This window comes from Dryobates pubescens, chromosome 26 (genome assembly GCF_014839835.1).
Source record: "Dryobates pubescens isolate bDryPub1 chromosome 26, bDryPub1.pri, whole genome shotgun sequence".
NCBI lineage: Eukaryota > Metazoa > Chordata > Aves > Piciformes > Picidae > Dryobates > Dryobates pubescens.
Window position 1 is genome coordinate 12,688,763 of NC_071637.1, and position 19,839 is coordinate 12,708,601.

The 19,839-nt window shown below is 48.9% G+C and overlaps 1 protein-coding gene across 1 annotated transcript in view; it reads right to left on the reverse strand.

The window, feature by feature from the left end:
* Nucleotides 1-19,839, reverse strand: part of LAMA5 (laminin subunit alpha 5) — a 101,004-nt gene that overhangs the window by 33,027 nt on the left and 48,138 nt on the right. Inside the window, exons 7-18 of the mRNA XM_054173759.1 lie at nucleotides 16,262-16,377; nucleotides 15,286-15,404; nucleotides 7,556-7,646; nucleotides 6,714-6,848; nucleotides 6,291-6,353; nucleotides 5,041-5,181; nucleotides 4,539-4,676; nucleotides 3,994-4,128; nucleotides 3,390-3,524; nucleotides 704-841; nucleotides 484-536; nucleotides 214-313 (exon numbers count right to left, since the gene is read on the reverse strand). Coding sequence (XP_054029734.1) covers nucleotides 214-313; nucleotides 484-536; nucleotides 704-841; nucleotides 3,390-3,524; nucleotides 3,994-4,128; nucleotides 4,539-4,676; nucleotides 5,041-5,181; nucleotides 6,291-6,353; nucleotides 6,714-6,848; nucleotides 7,556-7,646; nucleotides 15,286-15,404; nucleotides 16,262-16,377 — 1,364 coding nt within the window. The remainder of the gene's footprint in view (nucleotides 1-213; nucleotides 314-483; nucleotides 537-703; nucleotides 842-3,389; nucleotides 3,525-3,993; nucleotides 4,129-4,538; nucleotides 4,677-5,040; nucleotides 5,182-6,290; nucleotides 6,354-6,713; nucleotides 6,849-7,555; nucleotides 7,647-15,285; nucleotides 15,405-16,261; nucleotides 16,378-19,839) is intronic.

A 19,839-nucleotide genomic window follows, 5' to 3' on the forward strand; every position in this document is an offset into this window, starting at 1 on the left:
ATCTCAAGCAAAAAGCTTGGCTCCAGCTTTTCCCCTCTCCATGCTGGGGCTACCCAAACCTCTCCAGCTTTGACATGTCACTTCAGGGTAAAGATGGAAGGAAGGATAACACTTCTACCCAGCAACGAATGTCCCCGCTGGCTTGGGTTTGAGTCTTGCACCATTACAGCACAGAGAGGACTTTTGAGGGCTGTGCAAATGCCATTTCCTTACTCAGGCAGCCATAGGGGTTCTCTGGAGTCAGGTTCCAGTATAAGGGCTTGCATCTGTCACAAGCTGGGCCTTCGACATGCGCCCGGCACGCACAGGAGCCCTGGAGAAAGGGAGGGGAGGGAAAAGCAGATGAGAATTTGTGGCAAACCTGGTATCTGCTACTTCAGTGTGGGTACTGGCTGCTTTCAGGCTGGGCTTAAGGAAGGTCTCTGTCCAAAGTGAAGAACACACGATGACTGGCAGAGATTGCTGGGTTCATTTGATACTCACCTGGGCTAGAAAAGGGTCAGCAGTCACCAGCCCTGCTGGGTTACAGGAGCCCACTAGAAAAGAGAGGCAAAAGATTGGTCACACCTTGGCTCCTCTCCTGCTACAAGGAGCTATTTCTCCCACTACAAAGCTCTTGGGGGATGATGAGCCTGTTTACCAGCACTCCATCACCATTTCCCAAGACATGAAGATTCCCCCCCATCAAGGAGAAGGAGGTTACCTTCACAGTGTGGAAATCCATAGGCCCCTGGCACGCAGGTGTCACAGCGCAGCCCTGTCACCCCTGGCCGGCAGCTGCACTGCCCTGTCTCCTGGTCACAGGTGCTGTGCAGAGAGCCCTCCTGTGAGCACTGGCAAGCTGCAAAAGAGCAGAGAGCAACTGCTTGAGCTGCAGGGCACAGGGACTCTGAGGGTGGTGGAGCACTGGAACAGGCTGCCCAGAGAGGTGGAGTCTCCGTCTCTGGAGTCATTCAAAACCTGCCTGGATGCCATCCTGTGCAGCCTGCTCTGGGTGAACCTGCTCTGGCAAGGGGTTTGGTCAAGATGGTCTCCAGAGGTCCCTTCCAACCCCCATCATTCTGTGATTCTGTGACTCCTGCATTTAAGGATTCCCACCAGCAACCTCTTTTGTCTGCCTGACCTTCACCACCATCAAAGCAGCCAGAAACATGGGTTATAAATAACATACACACTCATTCTTTGCTTTTGGTTAAAAACACTCCATCTTTTAAGGAAAACAATAGCAGCTGCAATGTTTATCACACCAATTCATATGCACACCTCAGCCTCTGATTACAAGAAGGACATTGAGGCCCTGGCCCATGTCCAAAGGGCTGGTGAAGGGTCTAGACCACAAGTCTTGAAAGGAGAAGCTGAGGGAACTGGGGTTGTTTAGCCTGGACAGAAGGATACTCAGGGAAGACCTTGTTGTCTACAACTACCTGAAAGGAGGCTGGAGCCAGGTGGAGGTTGGTTTGTTCTCCCAAAGAACAAGCAATGAGACAAGAGGAAACAGCCTCAAGTTGTGCCAGAGGGGGTTTATTTTGGACATGAGGTAAAATAGCTTCTCCAAAGTTGTCAAGCCCTGGAAAAAGCTGCCCAGGGCAGTGGTAGAGTCCCTGTCTGTGAGGGATTTAAAAGCCATGTAGATGTGGCACTGAGGGACATAGTTTAGTGGTGACCTGGCAGTGCTGGGTTAATGGTTGGACTTGATGATCTTAAAGGTCTCTTCCAACCAACACGATTCCATGATTCCATGATTTATGTGTATTTTGGGAAAGAGGGAGAAGTTTTGGTTAAGGAAAAGGGAAATGTGTGACCCTCACAAGGTCAGCAAACAGAGACACACCAGATCCTTCAAAAGCCCATTGGTACCCAAACACCCAAGAGCAGTGTTTGGCCATTCCTATCTTGTGGACATTGTGCATGGACAGCAGACCAACAACAGAGCTATGGCACTGCCAGCAGTTGAGGGCAAGGACAGGGCAATGGCTCTGCAGCTTCCTGCCTGACCTGCACATAGAGATCCTGCTGCCCTATTGCATGAAAGGTCAGCAAACTCCCAGGGAGCTGCCCATGTCCTCCTTGCCCAGCCAGTGCTCCTCAAATCCCTGCCAGAGTGAACGTGTCAGGCTGACAATCTCAGCAAAACATCATTCACAGAGCAATGGATTAAAAAAATCTAATCAAATCAGGTTCTGTTCTTCTTTCCCTGCTGTGTCTCCTCTACAGTTCTGCAATTTGGACTCTGTTTCATGAGACCAAAGAAAAAGAAAGGAAAAAAAAAAAAGAGAAAAAGAAGTGTCTGCTGAGCTCCTGTGAGACCATTTCATCCCTGCCTCAGCCTCTTCAAAGGCATACTGCCGGCATCAGCATTTGCCAGCAGTGCTCTGCCAGCTGGCCATGGCTCAGGCATCTACATTTCATATGGTGCAAGAGGGTGATGATGCTCTTTTGTTGCTTCAGGGAAACTGTATCACAGATGATTTTTTAATGAGCAGTAAATTCCTGCTGGAAGACACAAGAGTACATCTGGCTTCCAGTTGGACTGCTGGCAGAGGGAGATAGGGACACAATGCCCAAAGCTGTGGAGGGCTGTTCAGAGTATCTGGGGTCACAGGCACCTGCCACAGGCCCTGGCATCAGCAGCTCTGCTCCAGGAGCAATGCAGTGCTCAGGAAAGTGGTGGCAAAGCTTTCACTATGACAGTAGAAACCTTGAATTTGGGGCTGACAGGAAAGCCAAACGTCGATCCTCATTGTTCACCTTACTGTACAGCCTACTGGTTTCAGCACAGTTGCTCCTCCTGTGCATAGGCATGAACCAAGGTGGAGTAACCCCTGAAGACCCTGCATGTGTATCATGTGAGCACACCATGGCACCAGGGTATATATAACCTGAACATGTGGTTTGAGCCTTTGCTTATCCCACTCAGCCACACTCCCTCTGGCCACAGGCACACAGGCAGATGGAATATAGCACATGTTTTATGTGCAACTGCACACAATGCCTTTGGAGAGGGGTCTGAGCCACAGCTGCACCCAAAGTCATGCTCTGTAGGTCTGTTTCTCAATATGTCTCTGGATTAGAAGCCAAACTTTCAGCCTGGGTTTTATTTCCAAACCAAGCAGGCGGACACAAGCTCCTGCTGTTAGTGACAGTGAATGAGCTGCAGGAGACAAACCCCATGGCCTGGGGAAAGGATTTCTTCAGGCTGCTTACTCATTGCAGAGCCTGTCAGATGAGGCAGCCAGGTGAGCTGCCCATGGAAAACTGATTCCTGCTGCAGGAGCCAGCTACACTCATATACAACCCTGGGAGATGAGCTATGGAGAGGAAACCCACTATAAAGCCAATAGCAGCAGCTATTCCCTTCCCTCCCCTGAGCCCCAGCAGTGGTTACTCACGTGTGCAGCTGGGGTACCCATAGAAGCCCAGGGCACACTGGCTGCAGGTGTGCCCTGCGAAATTCACGTGGCATCGGCACTGGCCAGCTGGGCTGCAGTTGTTGTCCACAGCACCCCGGGAATCGCAGGAGCAAGCTGCAAGAGCAGAACTCTCACTAGTCTGATGAAACCTGTGATCTGTGGCCAACCACTGCTGGTCTGGATTGTCACCCAGCCTCACAGGAATTAGCCATTTCTATCACAACTAAATTAATGTCTTAATCCCCTGGAAGGACAGGCAATATTTCCAGCTAGAGTCCTGGCTGCACCAGGAAAATGCCACTTTTCACAGCTCACTCAACGTTCCCCAAGCAGTTTAGTAGGTCAATGCACTAAAAAGACAGACAAAAAAAGGCATAAGCTGAGACATCAGGTCACAGCAGGGTTGTGATAAGGAAGTGTGACTGATAAAAACTGCTTTGTCTTCCAGGCTTTGGCAGAACAAGCTGGCCAAATTCGCACTGCAAACCATGTGAGCTTTGATTTTGAGAAACACCACAGTCTTGCAAAAACAGGCATGTTTTTTCAGGAGGTGACAGACCAGCAGGAGCTGTAGCAGCCTTACCATAGCAGTGGGGGTAGGAGTGGTGCCCAGGGCTGCACTGCTCACACCGAGGTCCAGCAAACTCAGGTCTGCAGAAACACCTCCCAGCGGGGTCACAGCCTCCCGGCAGCGTCCCGACCGCACTGCAGCCACATACTGCACAGAGAGAGGCCCTGAGCTCTGTGCTGGCAGCATGGCACAAAGCTCATGGTAGTATGGCTTTTATCCTGACATTCTCAGATGGGCCTTTAGCTGCTGCTCTAAGCATTCAAACAGTCCATCTCTGCCCACTACATACATAGAATGCTTCTGGTTGGAAAAGACCTCTAAGATCATTGAGTCCAACCATCAACCCAACACGACCATGGCCATTAAACCATGCCCCAAAGTTTCTTGAACACCTCCAGGGATAGTGACCCCACCACCTCCCTGGGTTCCAATGCCTGACTACTCTTTCAGTACAGAATTTTTTCCTAATATCCAAAAACCCACATCCCAGTCTTCCTCACCAGAAGACTCTTGCTCTGTGAGCACCCCCCGAGGCCCAGGGGAGGACAGATACGTACGTTGGCACAGAGGGTAGTTGAAGTAGCCAGGAGCACACTGGTTGCACAAGTGCCCTTCAAATCCTGTCCGGCACAGACACTGCCCTGTCTCACTGTCGCAGGTGCCATCGTACTGACCAGGGCCGGAGCACTGGCAGGCTGGAAAGCAACAAGGGCACTAATAAATAAATAAATAGCTTCTTTATTCATCTTTCTGCTTCCTAGGAAAGGAACCAGAGCTTCTGCTCCTCTGGGGCAAAATAGAGTCTCGGGAGAAAACATGCCCCAGCTGACAGCAAGCATGCCTGGCCCATAGCTCACATGCATAGGGAATTTCTCGAGAGCCCCCCACGAGCTGGGAGGATGCTGAAGGGTCAGGGCTGGGTGGAGACTATCAGCAAAAGTCATGGGAATTTGCCACTTGGAAGTGGGGCTGGGGAATTCCTGGATGGGGAGAGGCACGCTCCTCCCCAGCAGGGGGGAGAACAGGGCAATGTGGGGCCGCTGACCCTGTGTCACTCACGCTGGCAGCTGGGTCCGTAGTGGCCTGGGGCACACTGGTCACACTGTGTGCCCTGGTAGTTGGGCTTGCACACACACATCCCCACCCGGGGGTCTTTGCGACAGGCGTTGCCTTCTGTCCCGCCGGCGTAGCAGTCGCAGTCTGCAGTGGGGACACACAACAAGCAACACCACACACAGCTGTCACTCCATCTCTGCTGCAGGGCAGGGGTCCCCTAAGGACAGGGAAGGAGCTGTCCTGAGAAGCAACAACTCAAGCATTTGCCTCCTAATAACCTTCCTATCAGATGCAAATGTTTTAAGCAAACCCTGTTCCAGGCTCAAGTGACCAGCATGCCTGGCTCATGGGGTCATGGTGGGGTTGGGGGACCCTTCATCATGCTGTGCATGGGCATAGTGCAGACAAGTGCTCTTTGCTGCACTGCCCCAGAGCTGTGTGACAATAACCAAAGCCTTCAGGGTGGGTCTTTCGTACTAGTCACTCCATGCTCAACTACATCCAAGACCTTCTAGCTGACAGGGCAGTGGGATGGTCTGAGCCAGCAGCACTGAGGCCCTCAGCCAGCCCTGGCTTCACTGACAGCAGTGGGGTCTTGGGCTGGGAGAGGGAAGGGTAAAAATCATCCAAGAATCAGAGGGAGGAGGAGATGGGGAAATGAGAAGGGAAGTGAAAAATTCCATCTCAGGAAAGAAAAAACCTGTTTGGAAGTTTAAAATATCAGAAGGAAGGAAAAGGTTATCTTGAGTGCACTGGGGAGCATGAGACAGGGGAGAATTCAGTGGGAAAAGAAACAAAGAAAAGCACAAGGGAGGGAATGAATCAGGAGGAGTGAGCGTGAGAGTGGAGGGAGGTGGAGGGGAGCAGGGATGAAGGCACATCAAGAGAAGAAGCAAGAGGAAGCAACACAGAGCAAGCAGCTGCCTGTGCACACTTCCCAAGCACCCACAGTGCTGCTGCCCACAGCTCTATGCAGAGGGGCCCTGAGCATGGACCCTCTGTGCCACCCACCAGATGGAAAACACAGGCATGGAGCTGTGGCTGAAGGGCAGGTTTGTATCTGAACCCAAAGGCAGAGATCTGGGAGAACACAGGTTGGATTCCAGCTCAGTCACAGCCCCTCTGTGAGCAAAGTGGGGGGTTCTTCACAGGGAGGCCAGAAGGGCCATGTGTATGCCAAAGCTGATCTTGAGACAGAGCAGAAATGATAGCACAGTCATTACCAACACATGAAGGAAGATTGCCTTGCTTACTTATTATCTGTCCTGCAGGAAGCACTTGCTCTCCAGTATCGTTGTGAATGAAAGCTGGAACAGCTGAAAGAGACATTGCACAGGTCAAAGAAATCCTGCTGGGGTATCAAGGGGTTGACAGAAAAACATGAAGCATGGAACTGAGTGCAGGCAATGCCACTAAACATAGATCCATTACAGCCACTACTTCCCAACAGGGAAGCTCCCATTGACTCTGGAAATCTGGGTTCAGCTTCCACTCAAGCCACGTGTGGACTTGTTCCCAGCTTCACAAACTCCTCTTGGGACAGAAGTGCCATATGGCATGGGGAAAAGGCACCTAGAGAGCAGTCCCAACTGGAGCTGCTGGCCCTTCTTGCACCTGCTGGGTCTGTGGGGTTCCAGACCTGACTGCTTCCCAGTCCCACCCCTCCTCCCACTTACGGTAGCAGTGGGGGAAGTTGAGGTAGCCCTCGGCACAGGCGTCGCAGTGCTCCCCGGTGTAATTGGGCTTGCAGTAGCAGCGGCCGGTGAGGTCCTCGCAGGTGCCATCGGTGAAGTCAGACTCACAGTTACAGCCTGCAGAGAGGGACAAACCAGCAGTGGTTGTCACTGACCGAGACCCTCACCAGCCAGGAGCACCACAGAAGCACCACTATGATACAGAGCCTCTGTAAAAGCCCCCACTCTCTGCTGCAGGCACCCTCCAAAAGTTAAAAGTGAGATTTTGCCACCTCAGAAGGGCTCTGGTTTAGAGGAAATGCTGCCACTGTGCTTGTCCCACTGTGGGGGTCCAAGAAAAAAAGCACAGCCTTATCTGGCTTCTCCAGCAGACCCTGACTGCCCCAGAGAGGTGGCAGTGCACACTGCTGTGGGGTTGCAGAACAGCTGGTGTCTCATAGCTCCCAGAGTGAGCTGGGCACGCCGGAAAAACAGACACAACCCACTGCTGCCTCCAAACCTCTGTCTTAGGGCATGGAGACCAACAGTCTGCAGTTGCCAGCATAAAGAACACTGAGATGACAGCTAAGACTGGATTTCCCTGCAGGCACATTCCAGCCTGGGAGCATGCCACTGCTGCTGATTTCCCAGATGCTGCAGACACACGCTGGCTGCATGCACACACACGTTGCCATAGGGGATACCAGCTGCAGCGGGAACCACTCATGCGGCCACCTCTCTCATGGTGCTGGACTCCCTATACCAGAAAAATGTCTCAGACCACTCTCCAAAGTGTCACCAAGCCCAGGAGGGCATCTGCAACTCTCAGAGGAGATCACACTCACGATAGCAAATGTAGGGAGAGTCGATGGGGTGGTCAGGGGAGCGGTAGTACCCCGGGATGCACCTCTCGCAGTTAATGCCGGTGGTGTGATGCTGAAAGACAGGGTTAGAGAGCCATCAGTTCCTCTGTCTGCAGGAGTCATGTTCACCTGCTGGATTTACTATCACCTTCTGGGCCTGAAGGAAGCAACTCAGGAGTGTCAACACACGGAAGACCTAAATCTGCTCAAAATTCCACATACACCAATGTGAAAAGAAAGCATTTCCTGCAAACTGTACCCTCCCACAAACACAGCACAGGGTTCAGGTTCATAAACCACCCTGAGCCCATTTCACTTGCTGTGCCCTGACCGCTTTGTGCTAGGAGGATGGCAGGAATCTGTTTCCTCTCAGAATGAAAGCACAGCCAGAAGTTTCATGCCACTGCACAAACTAACCAGCTCACAGTGTGGTCGTTTGAGGCTGTGCCTTTAAGAACAAACACTGCTGGAACACACTGGCTAATGTTTTTGGTACTAGAACCAAAACATTCTGATATTCTAAACGAATTTCATTGGTTGATAAACAAAAATTCAGCTTTAGATTGTGAAGCGGTTGGAAAATTTTTTTTTTTTTCCTCAGTTCAGTTCGGTTTGGGAGTTGGGGGAGTTGGGTGTTTCAGCCTGTTCTCCCTGCCTGCTTCTTCTGCGAACTGCTGGACTTGGCCTTCAGATAAGCAAACACTAATCCTGCATGGGCTTTTGAAGCTTGCTAACAACTCTTTTCCTTAGTAACTTGCCTTTCTCTCTCTCTAACCCCTTTTTGGGGAAAAAGGGAGGTAAGGGGGGGAGAGAGGGGGTTCCAAAGAGGGGATCCCTCCCTGAGGGAGGGATTTTTGTTGTGTTATTTGTCTTTGCTGTGTATTTCTGTGTATATATTGTAAATACCTGTATATATTGTGTTATATATAACCTGCTTTCCATATATGCTTGTAAATATATAGCTTTTGCTCTTCGACTGAGTTAGCTGTGGTTTCTTACTCTGTGGAGGAGGGAGAGCTAAGCCCTCTCTCAACCTACCACATTTATTGGCGCCCAACGTGGGGCTTGCTGACAAATTAGTTTGATTTATTGCTTGCTTAAGTCGAACGAGCAAACATGAAGGTGTTTTGGCTTTTTGAGCGTCTGTTCTTCTCGGTCTTTGGTGTATTGATCTACAAGTATTGCCTGGGTATGATTATCGATAAGATAGGTAAATATATAATGCAAAAATTATATTTGTGGTTTAAGTACAAGATTCGGCTTCTGTATGATCAGTGCCTGGAATTCTTTTATGTTAAAAAGTACAGAAATGTTACATCTAGCACACTCCCTATTGAGATAAAAGAGTTTAAGATTCCGCTCGGTGAAAGGGTAATTTTAAGTGATGGCTGGGATCCAAAGCTGATTTTCTTGATGTGTGTAGTCCTGCTGATGATGATAATTAATGTGTATTTGTTGGTAGCACTGTACCGGGAGAAAAAAGTGTCCAAGGCATGTTTTGTTATAAAACGGAGGGTTAAGAGACGAAAACGCCACCCTAGCTCTGTTTCAGGAACATCCAGTGAGGATGATAATGGAGAATCTGTGTCAGTTAAAGATAAAGCTAAAAAGTCAATCGGCAAGGCAGCTCTGAATAGCAATGGTGATGATTCTGGCAAGCAGCCAGGGGCTACAGTAGCCCCAAACATGGCGGCTCCTGTGTCCCAGGCAGCCACCATTAACGAGGCAAAGTCATTTCCTCCTTCTTCCATGGCAGGAGCGGAAGCGTCCTCCAAAGCAACTAATCTGTCTCAAAGCTTATCAGCTTCTGATAATAAGGCAGCTGGAAACCCAAACACAGCTCCAGTAAAGCAAGTAGCAGTTTTAACAGCAAGGAAGGGTAAGACTAAAGCTGATTCAGGAGCTGACGGGGATGCACAGCAAGGTTCTTCTGCTGGGGAGGAAGAAAAAATTTGTCTTAAAAATATAGCTGAGTTATTGAGATCATCAGAGGATCGAGATGCATCTCTTGGTAGGACAGCAGCTAGTGGTGGTGCTTCTCAGCTTAAAGGGATCCTTGAGAGGTTGTTGGGACCACAAGTTGAGGAACAGGAGGCAGAGGAGCAAGAACAAGATGACATAACCGACTGCTCTTCACCCCGTGAGGAGCTTAGAAATGTGAGAAAAGACTATCTCAGAGCAGATAAGGAGCCAGTTCTCGCTTGGCTTGGTAGATGTTATGATACAGGTGCTCCAGCTCTAATGGTTGGAGACAAGTCAGCAGCCCAGCTAGGAACTCTCTCGAAGGATAATGGAATAGATAGACATCTAGGCAAGGCTCTCGGTAAGGTTAATCTGTGGATACGCCTTCTAATGGCGGTTCTCATGAGATACCCTTCCCGAGATGATCTTCCATGGAATCCTAAGCCCTGGACTACCATAGATGAGGGAATTAAACGTCTGAGAGAATTTGCTGTTAGAGAGGTACTCTATGGTGAACATGAATCTCTGAATCCTGATGATGTTCCTGTAGGAAATGGTCTTACTAAAAAGCTCATCAAGCTTGCTCCTTCCAATTATGCAAACATTCTGGCAAGCAGAATTGTAGCAAGAAATTATGGTGGAGCTCCTCTTACGGTTGGCCAATTCACTGATCAATTGAGACAATTGGATGATAGCATGACACGTGTTTCTTTGGTTTCAGCCATTGAAACTCTGTCTGGAAAACTGGAGAATTGCATGAAAGAGCTGAAGGATGAATTTAAAAACACCATCTCCCAATTGGCACAAAGAGATGATTCCAATTCTTCCTCCAGGTGGGTACAGGTTTCATCTGTGAGGAATAGACATCCTCCAAGGAGGTCATTCCAAAACAGATCAAACCAAAACGGACCACCAAGGCAGTCACGTAGGACTATTTGGATTACCCTGCGTGATCAGTTTGGTGAGAACATGAACAGGTGGGATGGTCAACCAACTTCTAATCTTTTCAGGAGACTGAGAGAACTGCAAAGTGGCAGAACCCGAGGTAGCAATACCAGAAGGGTAGCTGTTACTTCTACAGTTCCCCAGGACAACTCTAGTAGCTCCAACAGTGGCTCCAGTTCTAACACTGCACAGTGTGCTCGTTGCACCTGTGGAAATGTTCCCCATAACTAGGGGTGCCCTGCCTCCCGCCAGGGGGAGGAGAGGGGTAATACAGATAACAGAATCTATTGGGATGTGTACATCCAGTGGCCTGGCACTTCACACTTTCAGAAGTACAGGGCCTTGGTTGACACAGGAGCTCAGTGCACCATATTGCCATCAAATTATCAGGGATCAGAGTCCATAACTATTCTGGGAGTCACTGGTGGATCTCAAGAGTTAAGTAAAGTGGAGGTTAATATAAGCTTAACTGGTAAACAATGGAAAAAGCATACAGTTGTGACCGGACCTGATGCACCTTGTATTTTGGGAATTGATTTTCTGAGAGAAGGGCGTTTCAAAGACCCTAAAGGTTACAAATGGGCTTTTGGAGTAGCTTCTGTAGAAATTGATGGACAAAAACTGAAGCTATCTGCTAGACCTGAGCTTTCTGATGAATCTGCAGTTGTGGGACAACACAAGATTCAGGACATTAAGTTGCCGGTTGCTTCTCGGACTGTGCATCACAGACAATACAGAACCAACCGTGACTCTTTGTTGCCCATTCAGAATCTGATTCGTCAGTTGGAGAGTCAAAAAGTCATCAGCAAAACTCATTCACCTTTCAACAGTCCAGTGTGGCCTGTGCGAAAGCCGAATGGAGACTGGCGTCTGACAGTGGACTACCGAGCCCTGAATGAAGTAACTCCGCCTATGAGTGCAGCAGTACCAGACATGATGGAACTCCAGTATGAGCTGGAATCCAAAGAGGCCAAATGGTATGCTACCATAGACATTGCTAATGCCTTCTTCTCTATTCCCATAGCAGAGGAATGCAGGCCTCAGTTTGCTTTCACCTGGAGAGGAATCCAGTACACTTTCAACAGACTGCCAATGGGCTGGATCCACAGCTCCAGCATCTGTCATGCAGTAATCCATGATGCTCTGGAGGAAGGTGGTGCTCCAGAACACATCCAGTTCATCGATGATATCATCGTCTGGGGTAAAACTGCTGAGGAAGTCTTCGAGAAAGGTAACAAAATCATGGACATTCTCCTGAATGCAGGTTTTGCCATCAAGAGAGACAAAGTGAAAGGTCCTACCACAGAGATCCAGTTTCTGGGAGTGCAGTGGCAGGATGGACGCCGACACATTCCAGTGGATGTGGTAAATAGAGTCTCTACCATGGCAAATCCCACGAACAAGCAAGAAACTCTACGTTTCTTGGGGATAGTGGGATTTTGGAGACTACACATTCCTGGATACAGTCAGATTGTGAAACCTCTGTATGATGTGACTCGAAAGAGGAACAGTTTCCACTGGGGACCTGAACAACAAGCAGCCTTTGACCAGATAAAGCAAGAAGTAGTCCAAGCAGTGGGTCTGGGACCTGTGCGAGATGGTCCAGACATTAAGAACATTTTGTACACGGCTGCAGGTGACAATGGTCCAACCTGGTGCTTGTGGCAAAAAGCTCCAGGTGAGACACGTGGACGACCTCTTGGTTTCTGGAGTCGAGGTTACAGAGGTTCAGAGGCTAATTACACTCCAACAGAGAAAGAGATTCTAGCTGCCTATGAAGGAGTGAAAGCAGCTTCTGAAGTAATTGGAACTGAGTCACAACTTCTCTTAGCTCCCAGATTGCCAGTTTTGAATTGGATGTTCAAAGGCAAAGGTTCCACACCACATCATGCCACAGATTCCACCTGGTCTAAGTGGATGGCCCTGATAACACAGAGAGCTCGAATGGGAAATCTTGAAAGACCTGGTCTGGTGGAGGTGATCTCAAGTTGGCCTGAAGATACCAACTGTGCTAAACCTCCAGAGGAGAGAGTAACTCGTGCTGAGGAAGCTCCTCCTTACAATGACCTTTCAGATGATGAAAAGAAATATGCTTTGTTCACAGACGGTTCCTGTTGTCTCGTCGGGAACAAGCGAAGGTGGAAGTCTGCCGTGTGGAGTCCAACACGCCGAGTTGCAGAGGCGAAGGATGGAGAAGGAGAATCCAGTCAGTTTGCAGAGGTAAAAGCTGTCCAGCTAGCTCTCGACGTGGCTGAACGTGAGAGATGGCCAAAGCTTTATCTCTACACCGACTCATGGATGGTAGCCAATGCTCTATGGGGTTGGCTAAAGAACTGGAAAAAGAATGGCTGGCAGAGGAAAGGAAAACCCATCTGGGCAGCTGAACTGTGGCAAGACATTGCTGATCGAATCGAGAGAATTCCAGTGAAAGTGAGACACATTGATGCTCACATTCCCAAGAGCAAAGCTACTGAGGAACAGCAGCACAACCATCAGGCAGATCTAGCTGCAAGAGTTTCTCAAGTAGACAAGGACTCTGAACTTGATCTCGACTGGAAACACCGAGGTGAGATATTCTTAGCTCGGTGGGCTCACGATTCGTCAGGACATCAAGGCAGAGATGCAACATACCAATGGGCTCGTGACAGATCCATAGACATTTCCATGGATGCCATCACACAAGTCATCCATGACTGTGACATTTGTGCTGCTATTAAGCAGGCAAAGAGAATTAAGCCCTTGTGGTATGGTGACAGATGGTCCAAATACAGGTATGGTGAAGCTTGGCAGATTGACTACATCACTCTACCACGTTCTCGTTCTGGTAAGCAGTACGTGCTTACTATGGTAGAGGCAAACACTGGATGGCTGGAAACTTACGCAGTCCCACATGCAACTGCACGCAACACCATTCTCGGTCTGGAGAGACAGATCCTGTGGAGACACGGAACTCCAGAGAGGATTGAGTCAGACAACGGAACTCACTTCAAGAACAACCTTGTAAAGAGCTGGGCAAAAGAGCACGGTATTGAGTGGATTTTCCATATTCCTTACTATGCACCAGCTGCAGGGAAGATTGAACGCTACAACGGTTTGTTGAAGACCACTCTCAAAGCCATGGGAGGTGGATCTTTGAAAAACTGGGAGAAACATTTAGCACAAGCAACCTGGCTGGTGAACAGTAGAGGTTCAGTGAACCGAGCTGGACCTGCACATTCTGATCTGCTACAGAAAGTAGAAGGTGATAGAGTTCCTGTTGTTAGGGAAAAGAATCTGTTAGGTAAAACTGTTTGGGTATTTTCGCCCTCAGGAGAGGCTAAACCTGTCCGAGGGGTGGTTTCAGCAGAAGGTCCGGGTCACACTTATTGGGTAATGCAAGAGAATGGTGAAATTCAGTGTATTCCACAAAGAGATTTAACTTTAGCTGAGAGAGTTTAATTTCAGAATGTTGTACAGCTACAGCGCGTCCAAAGGAAAGAGTCCCTGAGGAATCTACGGTGCACGAACCCTGAGAACCCTGAGAGCCCTGAGTCAACTGAGAGTCCCTGAGTCCCTGTTTCCCTTTTTCTTCGCTTCGTCTGCGGAGAGACAAACTGTTTTCCATTTTCTTGATTTTGGATTTTCTTGGACTTCTGAATCATCTACATCTGAGTATAGCCGGAATGGACGATGAACTTAACTTACGAACTGTAAATATTGTTCTGGATTGGATGGACAGTACGAACAGCCAATGAAATTGTTTAGAAAGGGGTGGACTGTGGTCGTTTGAGGCTGTGCCTTTAAGAACAAACACTGCTGGAACACACTGGCTAATGTTTTTGGTACTAGAACCAAAACATTCTGATATTCTAAACGAATTTCATTGGTTGATAAACAAAAATTCAGCTTTAGATTGTGAAGCGGTTGGAAAATTTTTTTTTTTTTCCTCAGTTCAGTTCGGTTTGGGAGTTGGGGGAGTTGGGTGTTTCAGCCTGTTCTCCCTGCCTGCTTCTTCTGCGAACTGCTGGACTTGGCCTTCAGATAAGCAAACACTAATCCTGCATGGGCTTTTGAAGCTTGCTAACAACTCTTTTCCTTAGTAACTTGCCTTTCTCTCTCTCTAACCCCTTTTTGGGGAAAAAGGGAGGTAAGGGGGGGAGAGAGGGGGTTCCAAAGAGGGGATCCCTCCCTGAGGGAGGGATTTTTGTTGTGTTATTTGTCTTTGCTGTGTATTTCTGTGTATATATTGTAAATACCTGTATATATTGTGTTATATATAACCTGCTTTCCATATATGCTTGTAAATATATAGCTTTTGCTCTTCGACTGAGTTAGCTGTGGTTTCTTACTCTGTGGAGGAGGGAGAGCTAAGCCCTCTCTCAACCTACCACACACAGTCACCCTGAGAGTGGAAGAGCTCTTCCCCCTGCTTCACTGGGAACTTCAGAGTCTGAGGAGATTGGTGGTCAGAGAGTCAGAGAGATGACAGCGCCTGAGCACTGCAAACTAGGCAGGGATTTCCCCATATGCTCAGCACAAATCTGTCCCTCCCAATGCACAGTGCCTCAGCAGACCTAACCCTAAAGCATCAGAATGGCAATGGTACTACCCAGGGGACAGCTGGGAACCCAAGTGCAGTTTTCATTGCTGGTGAACACTCCATTAATATATGACAAAGAGACTAAACTGCAAGGGAGAGACCTAACTGAGATATCAGAGGGTGCATGAAGGGGTTGGTGAAGCTGCCAGCAAGGCTGAACTCTAGGCTGATGAAACAAACACAAATACCCACAAGAGCCTTTTCCACAGGAGCTCTTTGGGCCTACCTGACAGTCAATGCAAACACCTCCCCCTTCATACTTGTCCTCGTGGCTTTTGCTGGCTTTGTGGTGATCCACCTCTGGGTCATAGTAGCAGTCATGGGCATGGCCGTTGCAATTGCAAGCTGCAAATACAAAGAGACCTTAGGTAAGCCACTAGTCCATGGAGGTCCTTCAGCCACCAGCTGGATCTCCAGATATGAACTCTCCCAAATGGATTACATGATCACCTAAGCTCCCAGAAGTCTTCCAGCTCAAAAGCATAGAAGTATCAACCCTCTCACAGCCTAGTCTGCAACTGGAAAAATGCAGCAGGCAAAAAATCAGAAGTAAAATATGTGCAGGCATGTATGGACAAGAAGGAGAAATTACCCAACTTTGGGCCCTCAGGTAGTCTGGTTTAGAGGGCAACATTCTTGTCTTTTTTATCCCACCCAGGACAGAGGTGAGCTGTAGAGTTCAGCTCCTGGTGAGGTTGCTCTTTAAAAACACACAGGACTTCAAAAACACCCAACTGTCCTTTGCTGTCCTGCATCTGTGAGGGATGGTGTGAGCTGTCCTCTGCATCCCCACTGCTGCAGGAACTCCAGTCAGCATCTACCGAAGGTTTCTCTAGACAAATAGAGATGTCCTGTGTGTAAACACAGCCAAGTATAATTCATCTCCAAGACAGCATTGAGCAATCAGACTTGCCTGCACGAACCCTTGGACATGGAGGAGGAGCTGGAACATAAGCAAAGCCCCAGGCAGACCTGGTGGGCCTCCCCGTGTGAGCCTTGACTGAACTCAGTTAATCACAGTGCAAACTGTCCTCGCTGCAGTGCCGGTGATCTCCTCTTCCCCCAGTGCCACACACCACAAACCCACCATATTTCAGTGAGGGACTTCTTTGCAGTGCCCTGTTAAGGGGCTGGTGACATGTGGTCACGCTCTGCTTTGCAAAGCTGCTGGAAAAGGAAGGAAGACGCCGACTCCAACTTACGCTGGCACTCGTTGGCGCTGTCAGCAGTGGCAGGCTTCCAGGGGAACTGGTTGAAGCCAGGGCAGCAGCGATCGCAGGACCCGCCACAGGTGTTGTGCTGGCAGTCACACTGCAGCCTGCAAAGGACAGGGACAGGGTACAGCCAAGCCTGTGGTGATGACAGGGGATCGTGGGATGGACAATCACCGCATAACCCTGCTGGGCACAACTATCCCGGGCAGATAAACAAGTGAGATTTGTTAATCCAAACATTCTGGATAGCAGATTGCTCAGATTGATTGATTTTGTTTTAACCAAGCACCACACTCTGCTCTTCAGTGCCCCTCTCTCCCTTCCTTCCGCTCCACCATCACTCCTCTTTTCTTTACAGGGAGGTAAAGATTAAGTTAAAAATCAGTGTGCCACTGCCTCTCCAGCCCTAGAGACAATACAACGTGAGATGGTTAGAGGTGGCAGTGGTAGAAACCTGAGCTGAAGCAAACTACCTGAGAGGGAGAAGCACGGTGCAGGGACATGAAGATGTCCCCAAAACTGTGCAAGGGCAGCATGAAAAGAATAAATGATTAGCATCTCCATGGAGAAGGACTGTGGAGTCCTGTTGGACAATAAGTTATCTGTGGGACAGCCCTTGTGTGCCCTTGTGGCCAGAAAGGCCAATGGTGCATTAAGAAGAGTGTCACCAACAGGCCAAGGGAGCTTCTCCTCTCCTTCTACTCTTCCCTAGTCAAACCACATCTGGAGTATTGTGTCCAGTTCTGTGCTCCCTGCTTCAAGAGGGACAGGGCTATACTAGAGAGAGTCCAACAGAGACTATGAAGATGATTAAGGGACTGGAACATCTGTCTGATGAGGAAAGGCTGTTTAGTCTGGAAAAGAGAAGAATGAGAGGAGATCTCATTAATGTTTACAAATATCTGAAGGGTGGGTGTCCAGAAGAAGGGGTCAGGCTCTTTTCAGTGGTGCCCTGTGACAGAATGAGGGACAACATACCCAAACTGGAACACAACATGAGGCAAAACTTCTTCACTGTAAGGGTGATAGAACACTGGAACAAGCTGACCAGAGAGGTTATGGGGACTCCCTCTCTAAAGACTTTCAAGACCCATCTAGATGCACTCCTGTGTGACCTAGGTGATCCTCCTTTGGAAGGGGGGTTGGACTCGATCTCCAGAGAACCCTTCCAAGCCCTGTCACTCTATGATTCCTCCAGATCTGGAGAGGAATGGGGCCACATGGGTCCTCCTCCAGGTATCCCTGTGCTGACAGAGAGGAAAGCCACAAAATTTGAATTGAATCACAGAATGTCAGGGGCTGGAAATGACCTTGAGAGATCATCTGGTCCACCTCCCCTGCCAGAGCAGGATCACCTATACCAGATCACACAGGAACTCATGCAGCCACATCTTGAACATCTCTGGAGGAGAGGGAGACTACACAACCCCCCTAGGCAGCCTGTTCCAGTGTTCTGTCACCCTCACAGTGAAATAACTCTTCCTCCTGTTTCCATGGAACTTCCTATGCCTCAGCTTCCACCCATTGCCCCTTGTGCTGTCATTGGGCATCACCGAGCTGAGTCTGGCTCCATCCCCTTGGCACTCACCCTTTACATCTTTCTAAACATTAATGAGGTCACCCCTTAGTCTCCTCTTCTCCAAGCTGAAGAGCCTCAGCTCTTTCAGCAAGTGCTAGCCCCACACTGCCCAGGAATGCAGGTCCTGCACTTCTCAGGCAGGGCTGTGCAGGGCAAGCAGGCGGTTCTGGAGGCGCCAGGCAGGCATCCTCCACAGCGGGCTGACGGATCCCGACCGCAACGGTGATTCATGAACATCACTGACATCACCCCCAAAACTTCCACTTAGCAGAAGGCGATTCCCATCCAAGACAAATGCTTTCTGTTGTATTTGACTTATGGATAATACAGCCTGTTCCAGCTTTTATCTCTGCAATTACTCATTTCCCCTCCGGGCTGGTCTGCCACTCCCATCTCTCCCTCCTCCAATGCTTTTCCATTCAAAAGCAGTGTTTAAAAATAAATGCAATTATTTTAAAGGATTAGAAACAAATGGAGCAGTCATTCTGGGTGCAGTGCAGACACAGTGTTTCGTGGCAGCAGTGAGCTGAGGGTCGTGGTTTCCACCTCCATGTGTTTTTAAGATGTAGGACCTGCAAGGGTACGTATAGTAAGTAGCCAGAGGCAGCAGCGTGGGACAAGGGAACTCACACACAGCATCACAGAATCACCAAGGTTGGAAGAGACCTCAAAGATCATCAAGGCCAACCTGTCCACAGACCTCATGACTAAAACTCATTTTAATGAAATAAGGGATGATCTGAACGTTCAGGGGAGTGCAACCAAGATCCACAAGACCTCTGCTTCAGCCAGAGGGGCTGAGAGGCAGAAGGTCCCAGCCCTGCTCCTGTTGTTGGTCATCTCCCAGAACACTTGGCTTTAGGCAGCTCTTTGAGCGCTCATTGTATCCCATTCCTACCCACATTCATAGGCTGGGCTGTGGCTGCTAGAGCCCAGCCACAATGCTGAGGTCCTGAGAAGTTGGTCTGGAGCCTAAGTGGCAGAAATGAGCTCTGAAACATTCACCAGGAACTTTGTTCTCCTTATGTCTTGCAGACCCAAGGAGAAGACTCAACAAAAGTGCCAACCTTGGCCATGCCTCTATACTGAAGCCATCCACAGTGACTGAAACCACTCACCTGGCTGACTACCACTCAGCACTTCCAAGGAAACAAAATTTTACATTGTTTGTTTTTTTCTCCCATGACAGCAGATGGACATCAAGATAAACAACCACATGCATACATGTGGAGAAAGATGGTCACCAAGTCAGGAGCTTATAAACCTGCTGAGCAGCCTTAATGTCCCTGGCTGGAGGATGTAGCTCCAGCTGCACATCCCAGCTCTTTAGCGTTCAAGATGTTTGAAAAGCACTGTTTCAGTTCCCAGAATGCAGAAAGATGGCACTCATTGAGTCAAGATGCACATTTCAGATGGAGAAGGAGCTATTTATTTAGTCTCTGCTGTCCAGAATTAGCAATGACCTCTCAGAGAGCTCATCTATCACGGCAGCTTTACTGCACCTTGTGCTGAGATTATGTTGCTAATGAATTATGGACAAATGTGCATCAGCTACAATATTTACATGCTTCATTGACTGAATATATACAAGGAAGAAGAGGGAGCGGCTGTGTTCCCATAGCACATATTTCCTGGTCATCCTGCTATAAAAAAATCAAACCACAGCCTTCCCACTGGAGCTGATACTCAATAACACAGACTATAAACAGTCTCCAGCAAGCAGTCGTCTCAGAGCTGAGGAGCGCACAAGCACTACAGCATCTGGATTTGGCTGGGACATCTCAGTAGCACAATCAAGGAGGAAAAAGCCTCTTCCTCTAACTGCTTTTGACTGTACTGGGGGAAAATTGCTTGCAAAAGGACCCACAGATGCAGAAATCTATCAGCACGCATGGTGCTTTCCCTTTGGGAAAGCACAAGTTAGCATTTGGGATCCACCAGTGGGAAAGCATCTTTGATCTCTTCCTGCAGATCTGCTTCTGCCCAG